Below are 18361 nucleotides of genomic sequence, written 5' to 3'. Positions count from 1 at the left end.
ATGGAGCTATTAGGACCTGTGTGTTATAGGAGTGTGTAATGTTTCATATCTCAATCCAGATATTTGCTTGGACCTACAAAGGAAATCAACAGGCAAAGTAAGTCACAGTATTGTCCGCTTATATGAATAATATTCTCTCATTAGAAGTTTCTACCATCCCTCCTAAAATAAGGGATTAACGTATGTTGATACTAGATCAGACAGCGTTTTGTCTCTCACAAAAGCAGCTTCTCTGGACTCTCAGAGACAGCATTTCTAGACACCTGCGTCAACAGGCACAATGACATTAAACACCTAAATAGTAGAGATGTAATGACAGCATAGTGTCAATATGAGTTTGGCATTAAATGAATTCAGCGTTTAACAGTTTCCTATTGTAATGTAACGTTAATTTAAAGCAACATATCAGGGCTAGAACATAGCCATGGATAGGAACTCTAACAATATGAGAAACAAAAGGGCTCATTGCATTGGCTTTGCAATTGAGCACCTGTAAAGCTATTTATATTGTTTCTATTAACAACCGAATGTATTTTTTATGATGACAGATAGACATTAGGACTACCTAGTGCTCCTAAGTTATTTTGCACTAGAATGCATTGAGAATTGTTGTCAAAATGAAATCTGGTAGCAGAGTGTATACACAGTGGACTTTTGCAGAAAGACATAAGCCCTTGAGCCAGATCTCTGTTCAGATTCCAGAGCGGCTATTCACTAGCTATGTTTGACTTGAGGCATGTTACCTAACCTCTGTCCTCATGTGTAAATCTGAGATACAATAGCTCCCCTCTGCTGTATCCACTGAATGAGATTTGTGTGAATTGGCTAAGATGGTTCCTGTTATATACTAGCTAATCAGTTAATAGCAAATGTTGTCATCTAATATTTAATATATTGTTTTCCCCATGTTACACAGCTTCTCTGTCTTGATATATGTCACTTAACTAGGCACTAAACTTAATTGTAGGGCATAACTTACAGGTTTTCCTTTTTAAAATAAAATATTTCTGATTTCTACTGACAATTTCTTCTGATAGTTACTTTTCCTCATGTATGTTTTATTTAATTTTTTAATGTTTTTACTTATTTTTGAGAGACACAGAACGAGAGAGAGAAACAGATAGAGTACAAGTTGGGGAGGGGCAAGCTGTCAGCACAGAGCCCAACATGGGGCTCGAGCTCACGAACCGTGAGATCATGACCTGAGCCAAAGTTGGACACTCACCCAACTGAGCCACCAAGGTGCCCCATCTTCATCTATATTTTAAAACATTGATGTGTTTTCTTTTGTTGCAAGAAAATTACATTCATTTAAAAAAGTATATCCAATTTAGGCCAGATAACATAATAACATCTTAAAATATTAGAAATTTGTGATGAAATCATTTTAAAAATTACTATGTGTAGAAAGTAGATTCAAAAGAAAGCATTATTTTGTGTATATTATATTTTAAGGACTTCGTGAGCAGTTTCTAAATTGTCAAGATGATAATATATTTTAGGAAAATTCAGATTTAAATATTTTCTATAAAACCATGATGGGAGTTCTGTTTTCTGGGTGTTTTTTGTTTTTTGTTTTTTGTTTTTTTTAGCAGCATTGTATAGTGACATACCACCATGAGCAGTCTCCTAAGAAATAAGTTATTTGTGTGATAAATGAAGGACCTAATGGTGGGCATTAGTGAGATTTTCTGCCTGTTGTATCCACTGCACAGAAAAAAAATCCCTGCTCAGAAAGTAACAGAGTTGAAAATATACTGTCTGCTCCCTTGGAACAGAAAGAAAATCTGCACTCTGTTGACTAGGAATGTTTCACAAAACGTTGGACAGCGTGGCCGCACAAGGGATCAGAACAATCAGAATAAATGGAAAAACACGCTGCTGTCCATGGTTGGGCATTAGGATAAGCCTCCCTTTATCGCATTTCTTACCCTACAGTGAGTGGGCAGACTTACGGTTCTGATACTTGAGGCTTTTGCGTAGTTCATAGCCTGTCTCATGAAACCAGCACAGTGCGAGTCCAGAGCCTGCTCTGTGCGGTCCTACCCGTGGGCTCCAGGCTGTGCCATCTTGTACCACACACCTGCCACACACCTCCCACAGGCCCGGCATTCTGGGTAAAACAAGGAGTAAAACCAGCCAGGGAACTGCCCTCCTATGGTTTAGGGGGAGGGGGATACAATCATCCAAGGGACCAAGTGACCACACAAATAAATGTCTAAGTTCCAAACTGATAGGTGCTCGGGTGGAGAAATACATAGGCCATGAGCACAGGTGAACAGGGAGCCTGGGCGGGTTGATTCTAGTTCACTGAGGCAGAGATACGTGGGCCAAGATCTAAAGGGTCAGCAGGGGTGAACTAGTCAAGGAGTTGGGGAAGCACCTCCCGGGCCAGGAGGGCGAGTGAGGGAGTCCTGACAGGAGGTGTGTGAAGCATTCAACAGAGAAAAATGGCAGCCAGTTTGGCTGGAGGGTGGGGATGTGAGGCAGACGCTGGTAGAATCCTACTGGGAGTTGAGGAGACCATAATAAGAGTTGTAGAATCAGAAGAGAGCTTAGTGTGACATGTGGTTTAAAAATACATAATTATCAGGGTGACTGCATGGCCCTACTGGTTTAAGCGTCCAACTTCCGCTCAGGTCATGATCTCATGGTTCATGGGTTCAAGGCCTGCTTTGGGATATGCCGGCAGCTCAGAGCCTGGATCCTGCTTCGAATTCTGTGTATCCTCCTCTCTCTGCCTTTTTTCCTACTCATATTCTGTCTCTCTCTGTCTCTCAAAAATAAATAAATGTAAAAAAAAATTTAGATATATAATCATCGATAGCATCTTTTTCTTTAATAGCAATAACCAATGAGAAACAGAAATGGAAACAGACTGCTTTCATAAGAAAACTTATTGATATAAAACACCCAAGAATTCTTTTAAAAAAAAATTTTAATGTTTATTTTTGAGACAGGGAGAGACAGAGTGTGAGCAGGGGAGGGGCAGAAAGAGAGGGAGACACAGAATCCAAAGCAGGCTCCAGGCTCTGAGCTGTCAGCACAGAGCCTGACGCAGGGCTTAAACCCACAAACTACGAGAGCATGACCTGAGTCAAAGTGGGACACTTAATAAACTGAGCCATCCAGGCGCCCCATCAAGAATTCCTTTTTTAAAAAAAATCTGGACCTAGCAAAAAAGATGAAGAAATCTTAAAGAAGAATGTTCTATCATGCATGTATACATGATGCATGTATCATGTATAGAAAATTAATATAATCAAAAATCTTTCTTTTGAAATCAATGTATAAATGTAATACAACTCTACCAGAATCCCAATGTGGGTTCCTGTAGAAGTGGAAAAATGATTTTAAAGTCTCTGTGAAGTATGACTGCTTAACAATATCATCAAGATATTTCTGGGGTGGTTTTTTATGTTTATTTTTGAAGGAGAGAGCATGCATGTGCTCGGGAAAGGGCAGAGAGAGAGAGAAAGAGAGAGACAGAGACAGAGAGAGAGAGAGATCCCAAGCAGGCTCTGCACCATCAGCACAGAGCCCGATTCAGGGCTTGATCCCACGACCCTGGGATCATGACCTGAGTCGAAATTAAGAGTTGGACGCTTAAGTGACTGAGTCGCCTAGGTGCCCCAAGATATTTCTGAAAAAAATGAATCATAGTAAGGAGGAAAGTGTTTACCAAATACTCAACATTGATGGCTATTATAAAGCAAGTGTAATTTTAATAGCATGGCGTGGCAGCAATGAGAGAGAACAGATCAGTGGAAGAACTGAGTTCAGATCTGTGTGTGAGAATGTAGTGCATTTTGAAAATATTAAAAATTCAGTGGGTACATCTTTATTTCCAAGACTTGAAAAGCCTATTATTAGAGATCTATGATGTTTGGATTATGATTTTTAGGATGTATTACTAACACTATCTTATTTCGATGTATGTTTCCCTATAATGTGTTTCAAACTTATATTTATTGTTAATTATATTAACTCAGAAATCTTTTCTAGGAAAAGGAGTACATTTTCAAGTATAACTTAATGTTTCCATGCAGTAATACTATTAAATTTTTAGTAGCTCAGAATGAAATGTGAATGTTAATTTACAAAATCTTTGACCTCTGGGTAAGACAAGAAATACAAGAACAAATTTTTAAAGGTTTAAGAGGTTGGTAGATATACCTGAAGTGACAAATTGGATGCTTCCAAAGAAACTGTATATATATATATACACATATTTCAATCAGAGCGATTAAAATTTGTCAAATAATTTTCTGGTATAGATGAATAACTGTGTATTATAAGTTGTCAAAAGGTTAGCCACAATAAACAGGGTCTCTAAGGTGATAATTAAAACAGATCCATTGTTCTCAAGGTTATAATAATAAATTCATACACAAATGGATTAGATACTCAGTGCCCAGAAAAATCCTCTAAACATTCTAATTACCATCATCCATTACCATCCTTGTCACCATCCAGTTAATTCTTAGATTCCCCAAAGAGCACAGGGAATGATGGTGTAAAATTTTGCTTCACTTCTAGAAACGAAACTCAAGATAGAAAATTATAACTCCTGGATTATTAACTGTAGGATTTGTGGGATAATGGTAAAAGTATGGTGGTTCCTTAGGACAAGGAACTTTCAAACATGAACAAAGCTTAACCCTGAGGGTGGATAAATCTGAGAGGTACACATAATTTACCATGTTTCCTGAAATTAATCACAATGAACCCTTCTCTTTGATGTTAAAAGTGATTTTACTTCAATCTCACTCTTTTCTCCCACAGGGAGGATGTGAGGACCGCCAACGTAATTGCTGCAGAGGCTGTGACCTGCCTGGTCATCGACAGAGAGTGAGTACCTTGCTTTACTGTGCATCCCGCACGCACCTGTCAGTGGCCTGCATCAGTTCTTAGAATTAGATGTCGTTTTATGGAGTTGTCAAACCTTGTTTTATACTGTTTCATTTTAAAATGAGTTTTGTATTTGATTCTCATTTCCTGCTTTTCTTGGAATGGGAAGGAATTCTCCTTCCCTGTGATCCTCATTCCCTCTTGTCCATTCTGTCCTTGAGATCTTTCGCAGGGTGCTTAGCCACACCGTGTGTGTGTGTGTGTGTGTGTGTGTGTGTGTGTGTGTGTGTGTGTGAGAGAGAGAGAGAGAGAGAGAGAGAGAGAGAGAGAGAGAGAGTTTATCAGAAAAGCCAAGTGCCTGACCCGAGGGAAAGCACTGTAAAGCACACCATTAGTTCAGCCACGGGGCTGGAAGAGGCTGTGAGAGTCCGTGGACCGTGCCATGGGGCCAGAAGTGAGCAGTCCAGACGATGGAGTTAGGGGTGGAGCTCCGTGAGCTCTAGGGGGAGAGGGGTCCCACTAGATCCACACATGTCAGTTCTGGAGGCCCCTTGGCACTGGATCTCTAGAACCAGAGCAACAGCACAGCTGCAGACTGACGTCTGACACAGACACTCCTCATCTGGTTCCCAGAAACAACATCACCTGCTCATTCTCTTTATTTCCCTCATGTCTTACTGAGGTTCTACCGTGTACAAGGCGTTGTGTTCTGTGCTGCGAGAAGAGTCTGAGAGGCAGCACAGATGCTGCTTGCGGGGGTTCGCTTCTGCTAGAGCAGGTGTAGCCTCCACACACGGCAGAAAGTGGGAAGGGTCCAGAGCACCCCCTTGCGGTACGATGAGGTGGATCCGGAAGTACAAGAGAGGCCAGTGAGTAGAGTGAAGGACAGCAGTACTGGTGAGGGAGCAGGAATCCAGGGCACTGGCTGGCTTGGCGCTGTGGCAGAGGAGGCGGGTGAGTTGCGGTGACAGGTGCCTCACAGACGCGTTGGGGCTGGTTCACCACGAACACTCGCCGTTGGGATGAAGGTAACTGACAGTTTCATGCCAACAAAATAGCGCCACTATATCACTGTATTTGGAAGAATAATCCCAGAAGGCTCTGTAAAATGTGTTAGGGGTGAAGTAGGAGGGGTATATCTGGTTAGCATCTGTAAATCCATGTGGTGATCATAAGACCAGCTAGAGGAGGAATGCATTCAGATGAAAAGGTAAAACCTGAGGGCTTACTCCTTGACCGAATGAAAAGGCCAAGGAAGAAACTAGGGGTATAGTCAGGATTGAGAGATGATCTACAAGATGTAGAGAAGACTCAGTTTGGGAAGCACAGTGGTATTCCATCAAAAATACAATGAACCTGACATACAAGTGAGATACTCAAGAACAGATGGTCTGCAGGAGGTAGAATTCGTGGGACAAGAACTCTTGTTGGAGTTAACTTAAAATTAACTTCAAATTTGCTTATGTAGAGTTAGCAGCTGAAACCAAGGGACTGGATGAACTTGTGTAAAAGGTGTCCAATGTACATGGAAGCCGGAGGCTGACAGAGAAAAGGCCAATAGGTCAGTATCCTGGGAGAAAAAAACTTCACTCAAGTGGTGAGAATGGAGTCCAGGTTGCAGAGAGTGAGTGGGGGCTAAGGAAGTGAGATCACCCAGACTAAGGGTTCATTCTTTTAAGAACTTGGTGGAAAGAGGGGAAGGAAGAAGGAAAGGGGGGAAGGAAGGAAGGAAAGGAAGAAGGGAAGGGGGAACATGAGGCATTGGTGAGTCTTGGAGAATATCCTGTGATGAGTACATACATGCATCCATGAAGATGGAGGAAATGAAATAATAAAGGGACTATTGGATGGAAATGGGGCCACAGGGGAGGAAATTGTGGGCAAAAAAGGAATGAATACTTGGAGAATGTATGCTTCTTTTCTTCTGTTTTTTTAAGAGGCGAAGTCGAAAATTTGTAGAGATTTAGCTAAGGAAAGTTATGGGAACTCAATATGGCCTTGGTCTTGCCTCTAAAATATAAAGCAAGAAGGGCATCTGGCTGGCTTAGTTGGAAAAGCATCTGATTCTTGATCTCAGGGTCATGAGTTCAAGCCCCACATTGGGTGTAGAGATTAGTTAGAAATAAAATCTTAAAAAAAAAATAAAGTGTAAAGTGAGAAAATCTAGCCAGCGAAGGAGTCACCGGTGGGGTGAGGATATGCTGGGTGTCTAGGGTGGATAGGTTGCCTCATCAGTTTATATCCCTACAGTCTTTATAATTTGGGAATTTTCACATGCATGGCATCCATTCCCGAAGGTAGCCACAAGAGGGAATTGAAGCCCATAGAAGTTTAATAACTTGATAAGATTTCCTGGTAAGTGACAAAGCCCAGATTAATCAGACAAACAAACTAGATGGGATTTTATGGGCCATCTGGTCCTGCTTCTTCAATCTCGTATACTGTGGGCCTGAAGAGTAAAGGAACACCACTTAGCATCTTGTACACACTTTGGCCCTCATCCGAATTTTCTCGTTTTTTCAAATGTAGTCGTATATACTTTGCTCTGGCTTTGTCAACTGCACCATTTTTGGGCTGTTACTTAACACTTAATATGGACAGTTATGTAAACGCTAAATCTCAGCTTCCTCATCTGCAAAATAGGTTCCTAATACCTAAATTGACGATTGGTTGGAAGATGAAACAGTTGCTTTTGCACAAAGGTCCATGCACAGCACAGGATGCGTAGTAAGCATTCAGTAAATGCACTCTCCTCTTGCAGAAGGTGCGGGAGCCCCTCTGATCTAGCAGTTTTTCTGTCTAATTGGCAGAAGTTGATCCTGAGGAATATACACTGAGAGGAGGCCTTGAGAGAGGCCTTTGAATAGAATGATAGGGAGGAGAGCCTGCACGTAGAAGTCAAAACATGCATTTTTGTACTCGCAGAAGGGAAATGGCTCTTCCCACCAAATGTCGAATTCACAGCTTGAGAAACAACCAAAGTGTAACTGAAGCCTCCTGTCAAGAACCTGCTGTTGACACCTAATTTATGGCCAATTAGGGGAGCACTCGGGCTGCATCCCATGCAAACAGATGGCCAACACAAGACCTGTCAACAAAAGAAGCTTCTTTCACAAATTTACAAGTGAGGTACCATGTTACATAAGCCTGTAATTATGCTTTATCCTTCCAGAGGGAAAGCGAAAGCACATTATTGTAAGTAATCATGCATGTCAGAATTTCCTTTCAAAAAATGCTCATCGACAAACTAGGAAATGATACACCGATAGCTGGTTGTCCCCAAAAGTGTTCTCTGATGATTAGTTTCTTGCAGCCTCATGCTGATCTTTATAACTATCTGTAGTGACTCCAGAATTTGAAAATTGACTAAAAAGGGATATGTGTTGAGCAGAACAGTCATTTTCCACTAATACAATTTTTGAATATTTAAAAAATGGTTAGGTATCTTTAGCACTTTTTCTTTCAGAACCCATGAAAATAAATAAATGTAAAAGGAAGTATATTAGAATGTTTCATAACCAGTTATTCAATATCTACTACTTTACTGGCTTGAGTTGTTGATGAAGCTAGAAATTCGGAAAAGACTGCTTATTTTCTTACATGTTGAGATCATTGTTAAAAATGGTAACATAACTGCCAGTATTATAGAGTTTTGTATTTTTCCCCAGGAAATGAAGATCTAAGTTAGAGTCCTAACTCGATTCCTGACTTACTATGTAGCTTCTAAGACATAGCCATACTGGTTATGAAAATGGAACTATTTTTATATTGATTGGTAAGGAGCAGTGGTCTGAGATCCCTGTGTGTCCCTTCCACCCCTCTACTGCCCTGGTCATCTGATTCCCCCACCCAGGGAGCTAACAACTAAAAGGAGACTTCTGGTAGACCCCAGTACCAGTATCCATTCTGATTGGTCCATCCTTGTATCACACTGTTAATTATTTTGACTGAAGCTAAAATAACATCTCATCACCATTGTTTTTCAAACTTCTGTTTTGCCAGATCTGTTGCTTAAACAAAATAAGTTAGAAAGCAGAAACTTTACTGGCTTCATGGGGGTAAAGCCTCTAGAGTACCTAAAAGTCTTCCCTTTATCCTTCTAAGTCATTCCATGTGATGTCTAAGGCACCCCCCACCATGGGACTCTAGACATCACCAAAATAATTTACAAACCATATACACTAACCTTTTCATTACTGACACTTGGAATATTCAGTCATACTTTGGAGTCTGTAGTGGCTTGACACAGTTGTCATTGGGACAGAGTTGGGGGAGGAGACCAAGAACTAGCCTAGAGGAAGTAGAGTATGCTGTCTATAAAAATAATGAAATTAGGAGGGAGTCTCAAATGGCAGTCTCAGAAACTGAGAGATCTCTGTAGATCAGGGAAGCTAGGATGAGTATGGTTCAAGTTCTTACCTCCTAGGACTGATGTTGCCTCCTATGTAATAGGCATGTATTTAAAATTATGTCATGTATTTAAAAGAGCAAGATTCTAGCTACTAGACTCATGCTTAGGAGACAACTCATAAGTCTAAGGATGGTTCCCCATTAAAAACAGGGAAGCAAACAGGTTACCAAGAAAGACTGGACATTGAGAAAAAGTCACTGGATCTGGCCAACTGAATGCTATTTCTCAATCCCCATGCAGGGGCTTAGGTGTTAAAATTGGGGTTAGAACTAGACTATAGGAAATTTTATGTTTATTCACTAAGGAAAATAACAGTTCATACCTGTTTCCTGTCTCAGATTCCTGGACTCTAGACATGAACAAAGCACAGATTCAACATAGGTCTGAAAAAGATATATGGGTCAGCTCAGTCAGGGACAAATCTGTGCTTATATTACAGGAGTTTTTGTTTGTTTGTTTCTTTGTCAGTGACAGTAGCAAAACCTCCATCTTCTGGTCACCCTTCCCTCCACCTGCAGTTCTTTCTAGCACTGGTTTCCAGTTCTTTAGCCATACCTACCCCAGTCTCTCGAAATCTTGTTCTGACTTCATCTCTGCCCTGACTTCTCCCCAGCCTTCTTGCCTCCAGTGGATTGGTACTTTCTCCACTTGCCTTTGCCATAGCTTTTCAGGTGTCCAACTCCAAGTTCAAGGAAAAATAAACAGAAATGGTAAATCCACTTCATCCACGCTCAGGGCTAGGTCTATCAAATAGTGAGTCAGCCGGGCAAGAACCCAGGAAGCCTTCTCTATCAGGACTCAGAATGTCAGAGGAGATGGACACATATGGAGAAAATCACATTTATCCAGCTCATCTCAGAGGGGTGGGTGTGCTATATGTGTTTCTGTTACACATCTGGTGTTAGGGCTGAGGCTCACCAAGGCCTATGCTCAAGGAAGAGCAGGTGATCACTAAGCCACCCAACCAAAATGGTTGGTTGTATTAAGAGTGGAACTTTTATTTTCTGAGTAGAGTCTGCACTATGAACCCGGACTGTATGACTTACACCAGAGGTTGGAAAACTTTCTCTAAAAAGGGCCAGCCAGTAAATACTTCTGCTTTGTGGACCCAGTGTTCTTGGTTGCAGCTACCCAACTCTGCTGTAACGCAAAATGAACCAAAGACAGTACATCAGTGGACGGACGTGGGTCTGTTCCAGTAGGCCTGGTTTATGGATGCTGAAATTTGACTTTCATGTTAGTTTCAGGTGTTAAGAAGTATTACTTATTGTTTGAGATTTTTTTTATTTCCACCATTTAAAAATGACAAAAATAATTCTTAGATCATGACCATACGAGGAAAACAGACACTGGGCTGAATTTGGCCTATGAGGGATAGTTTTGCCAACCCCTTACTGAGATGATGTTGGAGCATTGAGTGCTGCCCCCAGTGGTTCTGTTCTGATTTCCCTCCATGCTGTGCTCAGCCATCTTTTTTTTAATGTTTATTTATTTATTTTTGAGAGAGAGCGAGAGAGCAGAAGAGGGGCACAGAGAGACAGGGAATCTCAAGCAGTCTCTGCACTGGCAGTGGGGCTTGAACTCACAAGCCGTGAGATCGTGATTTGAACTGAAATCAAGAGTCAGACTCTTAACCAACTGAGCCACCCAGGTGCCTTTAGCTTTCTTTGTTTTTTTATCCTTTGTCTTCTTATTTCAACTCCTGCAATCTCTAGGACTTCACGTCAGGTTTGCATTAATTTAAGTAACAGCTAATTAGAAATTAAGATGATTCTCTGCAAGAGTTATTTGCATTTTGATGACATATGCCAAAGATGGAGAAATCATAAAATCCAAAGGATTTTAGTATTTCATGTGCCACGAGGGAGGAGGAAAGGGGAAGGATTTGGGGACAGCAGGCTTTCAGGCATCCTTCTGACCCCACCAGCCAGGTCAGTCTCATGAAGGCCCATGCAGCCAGTGGGGTTGGCCCCGTTAGGTCACCCGGGTCCTTGTCTTTCTATAACTTGCCATTCTGTGCTCACAACATAGGACTACAGAGACCGGAGGCCACACTGCCTGTAGCCACACTGGTTAACTGAGAAACTGATAAACTTAAAATATTTCACCGCCTCAGCCTGTCCTACAGCCAAGAATAATTTGATTTTGACTTGTGTTCCAAAGCGAAATCGGGGGTGATGTGAGGGTATTTGCAGGCTGATCACAAAAGCCTAGTATACCTTGTGAGGCTTGTATCAGCTGCGATCATTTGGGCTTGTCTTTTTTATGGAGCTGTTATTGATTGCTGTGCCTTCTAAAAAATAGTAAGCAGGAAAGATAAAATCCAGAAGTTTAGAAGTGAGAGAGACATTATATTGGCTCAGTTTAATGATGTGAGTTGAATTATAGTGTGCCCTGAGTAAGCATGATCTAAGTACAAAATAAACACATTTCCACTAGATAAAAGTGTATCTAGGGACTGTATTTGTGGCTTCAGTGATGGAAAGAGGTGGATGGGACTGTCATTTGTCATGTGTACCTACCTCAGCGCTTTAGAATGGGACCTCTTGCTCCTCCTGCAAGTCCTTAGGGAAGGGAAACACAGCATCCTGGAGAACGCGGTGAGAAGGCACACCCCCTTGCTTCATCCACCCAACTAGAACTTACTGGTTACCTGCCACGTGTCGGTCACTCAGATGTCTAGCAGCTGGGGATCTAAATGACCTACTATTTATGTAAATATTATATTATTATATTATTTTTATCCCTGCTGTAAGGATAGCTTACAGCTCTTAAAGTCACGAACCCACAGGGGTTCTAACAGTACTCTTTTGTAGCCTCTCTGTTCAGAATAAAAGAAGTCCAATGTCCTTAATATGTTGGTAGGTCATTAATCAAAATTGCACTACAGGGGCGTCTGGGTGGCTCAGTCAGTTAAGTGTCCGACTTCGGCTTAGGCCATGATCTCATGATTCATCAGTTTGAGCCCTGCATCGGGCTCTGTGCTGACAGCTCAGAGCCTGGAGCCTGCTTCAGATCCTGTATCTCCCTCTGTCTCTGTCTCTCTGCCTCTCTCTCTCTCTCTCTCAAAAATGGATGTTTAAAAAATGCACTACATTTTTTTGTTTGAAAAACATTGTTAAGAACTTTTAGATGGTTAAGTGGATTACTTAGAAAGTCATAGCAGAGGAGGGGGCAAAANTTATGTGGAAACTAATTTGACAATAAACTGTAAAAAAATAAATAAAAAATAAAAATTGCCTTAAAAAAAAAGTCATAGCAGAGATCTAGGAAAAGTGGGAGAGACCTCAGAAACAGTTTTTCTAAAGGACAAGATAATAAATATCTTAAACTTTGTGGCTTAGAGTCTGTCATTTGGCCCAAGCGTCACAGTTTGCTAACCCCTGTTACAGGTCAATTTATTTTACAAGTGACAGAACTGAGGACCAGGCATATCTGTTGCACTCAAATCACAGTGTTTAATGAGAAGATTTAATAAAGATGGATATGACATTTGTATTCTTGTCTTCTACTGCTGTATCTGAGAATTTTGTAACTTCATGAGACTTTGAAAATCCTCTCTTTGAAAATTCTTCAGTTTAGAAAAGAGAAAGGTAGGTCTCAGAGGAATATGGACCATCCAAAGCCTTTGGTGCCCATGATGGGATTGCAACATAGCCCTCTTACATTGCTTTTAGTGCTTATTTCACCTGAATTATGATATGATCTGAATTAGCAAGATAGAAAACACCTGCAGATATTAATTGAAGGAGTACCTCGTGAGTACCCATGCCGTGTCGAGCTGTAGGGTCAGTGCTGTGATGAATAGAAATGCATACAAAGACGGGCACCTGGGCGGCTCAGTCAATTAAGTGTCCACCTCTTGATTTTGGCTCAGGTCATGATCTCAGGTTTCATGAGTTCAAGTCCCATGTCAGGCTCTGTGCTGACAGAGCAGAGCCTGCTTGGGATTCCCCGTCTCTCTCTCTCTCTCTCTCTCTCTCTCTGCCCTCCCCAGCTTGCACTCTCTCTCTCAAAATAAATAAATATGTTTTGAATGCGTAAAGAGAAATAGTTGGTTCAGGAAGCTAAAAAAATGGAAATGAACAGACAGAGCAATGGTATTGTTGATAGTTTGTGAACTGAGCTAAAATATTCTTGTTGAACTAAATCTACAATGAATTCTACTTCTAGGAAAATAAGATAAGTGAGAAAAATTCTTGTTTCAAATGGCTGCTGACCTCACTGCCTCAAACCCCTACCGTGGTTAGATAGTTGAATCCCTGAAATAAAACGACAGCTTGATTATTTCAGTTAATTTCTTTCCTTAAGCATATGCAAAGCCTGGACTCACCCACTTCTCTGGCCTCCGTAGTAGGTCAGGCACTCCTGTCACTTTTCAGATACCCTCCTACCCTTACTGTGTCGTACGTGTACGACACTTGCTGGTCTGTTTTGATTCATAAATGAGAGAGGAGGCCAGAAGCCACGTTTGTGTTCCCTGCTATCTCCTCCAATCTTGGCACAATGTCATGGAGTCTGATAAACCCTCACTAAGAATCTGTAGGAATGAATGGATGCTTCGCTCTATATCAGAGTCCAATCAGGAAAGAAGCAGTACCCAGTAATCTGAGCAAGAGAAGTTTGTTATAGAGAATTAGTGACTGGAGTGGCTAAAATGAACAAATCAGGAAACTCTAGATGCTGACGAGGATGTGGAGAAACGGGCACCCTCCTACACTGTTGGTGGGAATGTAAACTGGTGCAGCCCCTCTGGAAAACAGTGTGGAGGTTCCTCAAAAAATTAACAAAAGAACTCCCCTATGACCCAGCAATAGCACTGCTAGGAATTCACCCAAGGGATACAGGAGTGCTGATGCATAGGGACACATGGACCCTGATGTTCATAGCAGCACTCTCAACAATAGCCAAATCATGGAAGGAGCCTAAATGTCCATCAACTGACAAATGGATAAAGATGTGGTGTTGGGGTGGCTCAGTCAGTTAGGCATCCGACTTAGCTCAGGTCATGATCTCACAGTTCATGGGTTCCAGCCCGGCATTGGGCCATGTGCTGATGGCTCAGAGCCTGGAGCCTACTTCCGATTCTGTATTTCCCTCTCTGTCTGAGCCTCCCCTGCTCACACTGTCTCTCTCTTTCACAAATAAATTAAAACATTAAAAAAAAAAAGATGTGGTTTATCTATACGATGGAATACTACATGGCAATGAGAAAGAATGAAATCTGGCCATTTGTAGCAACGTGGATAGAACTCAAGGGTGTTATGCTGAGCGAAATAAGTCAGTCAGAGAAGGACAGATACCATGTGTTTTCACTCATATGTGGAATAAGAGAAACTTAACAGAGGACCGTGGGGAGGGAAGGGGGGAAAATCATTACAGGGAGGGAGGAAGGCAAACCATAAGAGAACCTTAAATACGGAAAACAAGCTGAGGATAGATGGAGGAGTGGGGGGGAGGGGAAATGGGAGATGGGCATTGAGAAGTCCGTTGGAGTGAGACATGAGTTTGTATGTTTCCTGACAATCAGCTGATGAATGGAAGTTGATGTTGGAGTTCACAGTTAATCAGTTTTAAGATCTTATAATCACAGCTTTCGTGTTGTTAATGACCGTGATTGTTTCATCTTACCTTGGTGAATAAATAATTCATTTTCCCCCATAAATACTTAAAACCATTCTACGTTTCTGAGGTTTGCATTCTCCTCCCTGCTTAGATGTTTCAAAAACTGTTGTTTAGAGATTCAGCAGTTCCTTTGGAACTCATTCATCAGTTGTGTGGATGAATAAGAAATCCTCTGAACAGTCTGTTTCCATATCTGAAAAATAGGTCTTCATTTCTTCAATTAAAGAGGTAATATTTGAACTTTTATATTTGAAATTCTCCTGGAGGGTCTTCTGTGTGGTGTTTGGGCTGTTTATTTGAGGAGGGGGCCATAATGATACTTTTGTTCTAGAGCTAAAATAGGAAGTGGGGGGCAATGCCAAGATCAATTTCTGATCAACTTTACTTTAAAAACCAATAATGTCATCACTAAGTTTGAAAGTTGGATTCTGTGTTAGATACTCACATTCCTTTTTTTCTGGCCGAGTTAAGTGGTTTTGTGTACTTTAGGAGAAATACTTCCCTGGTGAGACCGTTATTATGGGCCCATCTGGGTAATAAAGATATAGGTCTTTGATTTTTTTTCAGTATGTCTAGCAATTGGTACTCATTTTGAAATTTGTAGTGTCGACACAGGAACTAGATTAGCATCAGCTACAATAACAATGAAATCTTATTCCTAGACTAAGCTCTGTACCTTTCAGAGTGTACCAGTTTGGACGGAGTTTAACAGTTGTGTTAGACACAGCCCCATGGCGTCACTGCAATGGAATGAATGTGAAAACAGAAGCCAGGCTGGCAAAGGCAGATGATGACTTGGTTGTGGAGAAGGGTGATATTTTCCTGCCCAGTAAACTGGAGATAGTGTATTTTCATCTAGATGAGAACCCTGAAATCTGAGAACTTCATGCTGCATTATTTTCTCTCCATTGTGTTTTGTTTTACATTTTTAGTCAGTCCGCATCAGGTGATTATAAGCATCATAACTCCTCACTGAGAAAAATTGGAAAGCACAGAAAAATATAAATACAATTCTGCCATCCAAAGGTAACTACTGTTAATATGTTAGTGTATTTCCTCAAATAGTGAGGTCACACTGTCTAAGTCTGTTTTCTACCTTGTCCACATACAGGGACAGCCGACATAAATATAGGGATAGGGATTAATAGACCAGTTTGTACTGTCATGTATTAAACATGTGTGCCAATCACAAAGCTAATGCAGATTGAGAGGCGCCTTGGTGGCTCAGTCGGTTGAACGTCCAACTTTGGCTCCAGTCATGATCTCACAGTTCATGGGTTCCAGCCCCGCATTGGGCTGTGTGCTGACAGCTAGCTCAGAGCCTGGAGCCTGCTTCAGATTCTGTATCTCCATCTCTCTCTGACCCTCCCCTGCTCACGCTGTCTGTCTCTCTCTCTCTCTCTAAGAAATAAATAAAATGTTAAAAATGAAAAAAAAACATAATGCAGATTGATAGGTTGGTGATATGTATATGCATCTGCACATGACTTCTCAAAGAGCAAGCCTACGAAGGATGCTGTTTCTTCTGTCTTGTAAAGATAGACTTGGTTCCGGACAGTCAAGGTATCATGTTGCAAAATGTACAGCTTTTAAGAGCTGGTGTGCGAACACAGTTCCGCTTTCAAAGCCGATGACTTCACATTGCCATATCACATATACCAGCCTGATTAAAACCTCTCATGAGTGTAAGCTGAGACCTTTCCTCTCCTTGGTTTCTTAAATGTGCTAGACCAGGTAAACTCATTTCAGTTTCTAATTCTTGTAAAGAATTCTTTGCATATGCCCTTTTCCCTCCTTGGAACTATTTCCTTGAGGGGCAGCATCGCTTATTCACACGATATGCATATTTTAAACTTGCTGTGTAGACTGGTTCCCGGCCAGCTTCTAGTGGCGCTGTGTGAGAGCATCTGTTGCGCTGCACCCTGACCGGCTCGACATTTGGGTTGAAACAGTCTTAAATGACATGATGATGGGGCACATCAGCCCAGGGCAAGAAATATGTCAGCTTCCAAGAAGAGCTGGTTTGACATTTATTCTTCTGTTGTAATTGATACGTGGAGCCGAGTTGTTTCCTTTTTGCAATGGCCTCTTCATCCTGGGGAAGAATAAACACATTTAAAAGGCTTCACAACATTGCAAGAGCAGAAAAGAGCTCATATAATCTTTTTCTGAAAGGTCAGGAGCAAATGGGAAAGGATAACAAGGTACTTGGAAGGGAAGAGTAGACGAAAATGTGAAAAACATCTAAGTGACCAGTGAAATTAAAAGCTCAGGATGATGACATCAGAAGGCCCCCATTTGCAGATGATGCTGGTTGTGGTCAGTGGTGGGGAAGAAGGAAACACGTTCAGAGAAGTTAATATGTGAATTTCTGAGCATCTCCATGTGCCTTTATTTTCCTATTTCATCTCTGTCCTACCACACTACATGCCTATGGGGAAAGAGGACGTTAAAAAAAAAAAAACTAGAAAAGGAAACTAAGGGTCATAGTGGCTCAATGACTTTCTCAGAGCCACACAGTAGATCTGTGTGTTACACTGTTTTTATGCTGGTGCTTTGATGCCGGCCAAATGAGTGTCAACTGGCCAGCTAGATTCTGTTAAGGAACTCTTTTTAAGATTAAAGTGGGAGAAATTGAGGCAGAGATACCAAATGTTGCTTCCGAGGTAGGGCAAGATGTCGTAGCCTGGATAAGGCGCTGGTAGTAGACAGGACAAGGAGGAACAATTTCAGGAGAGGTCACCAAGACACATGTGATGGGCTTGCACCAAAGGGTAGAGTCTCACGCGCTGCAGGCTGACAATAGGTGGATCCAGCGGGACGGTTTATGGAGCTGTGAGTCTGACAGAAGGTAGTTATGCGGCGACAGTGGAGTTGAGTTTGAGATGCTGGTGAGAGATGCAGGGAGGCATCTTAGTGCAGATCTGGAACATTCAAGGATAGAGATGCAGCCGTGACGGCCATGGGCCTGGGGATGGGGTCGGGTGCAGATCAGACCATCAAATCCCAGACTGACTACTTCTAGCTCTGTGCTCACAGAGGTTACCTAACCCTCTAAGCCTTACCTCTTGGCTCTTGCTCCCAAATGGAGACCTTGACAATGTCTGGAGACGTATTTTAATGTCAAGTAGACAGAGGTGAGGGATGTTGCTAAGTGTCATCTTAGCCAGGACAGGCCTTCTCGGGGACAATAGCCTGATCCCAAATGTCAGAAGTGTGGAGTCTCAGAAAACCTGCTGTAAACCTCGTGCAATGTAAGGATCGTGGTACCTGCCTTCCAGAGCCGTTGGGAGGTTCCAGTGAGAGGACGCAGGTGGAAAACAAGACTGAACCTGTAGGCAGTAACGATTTCAGAAAAGTAAGTCAATCAGTTGCGGGGAAAGCGGGCCGAGGACACGGGTTGGGTGAGTGCTTGCCTGTAAGGGATGGTGGAGGTGTGTGTGGAACACGCTGAGAAGTAGCATGGAGGGGTAG

The 18361-nt window shown here is 41.8% G+C and overlaps 1 protein-coding gene across 1 annotated transcript in view; it reads left to right on the top strand.

Moving 5' to 3' along the window:
• Nucleotides 1–18361, top strand: part of PRKG1 (protein kinase cGMP-dependent 1) — a 1238678-nt gene that overhangs the window by 1104096 nt on the left and 116221 nt on the right. The window contains exon 8 of the mRNA XM_077755217.1: nt 4786–4851. Coding sequence (XP_077611343.1) covers nt 4786–4851 — 66 coding nt within the window. The remainder of the gene's footprint in view (nt 1–4785; nt 4852–18361) is intronic.

Source organism: Crocuta crocuta, unplaced genomic scaffold (genome assembly GCF_008692635.1).
Source record: "Crocuta crocuta isolate KB4526 unplaced genomic scaffold, BGI_CrCroc_1.0 scaffold2, whole genome shotgun sequence".
Classification (NCBI taxonomy): Eukaryota; Metazoa; Chordata; class Mammalia; order Carnivora; family Hyaenidae; genus Crocuta; species Crocuta crocuta.
This window is presented reverse-complemented; position numbering and strand designations above follow the sequence as displayed.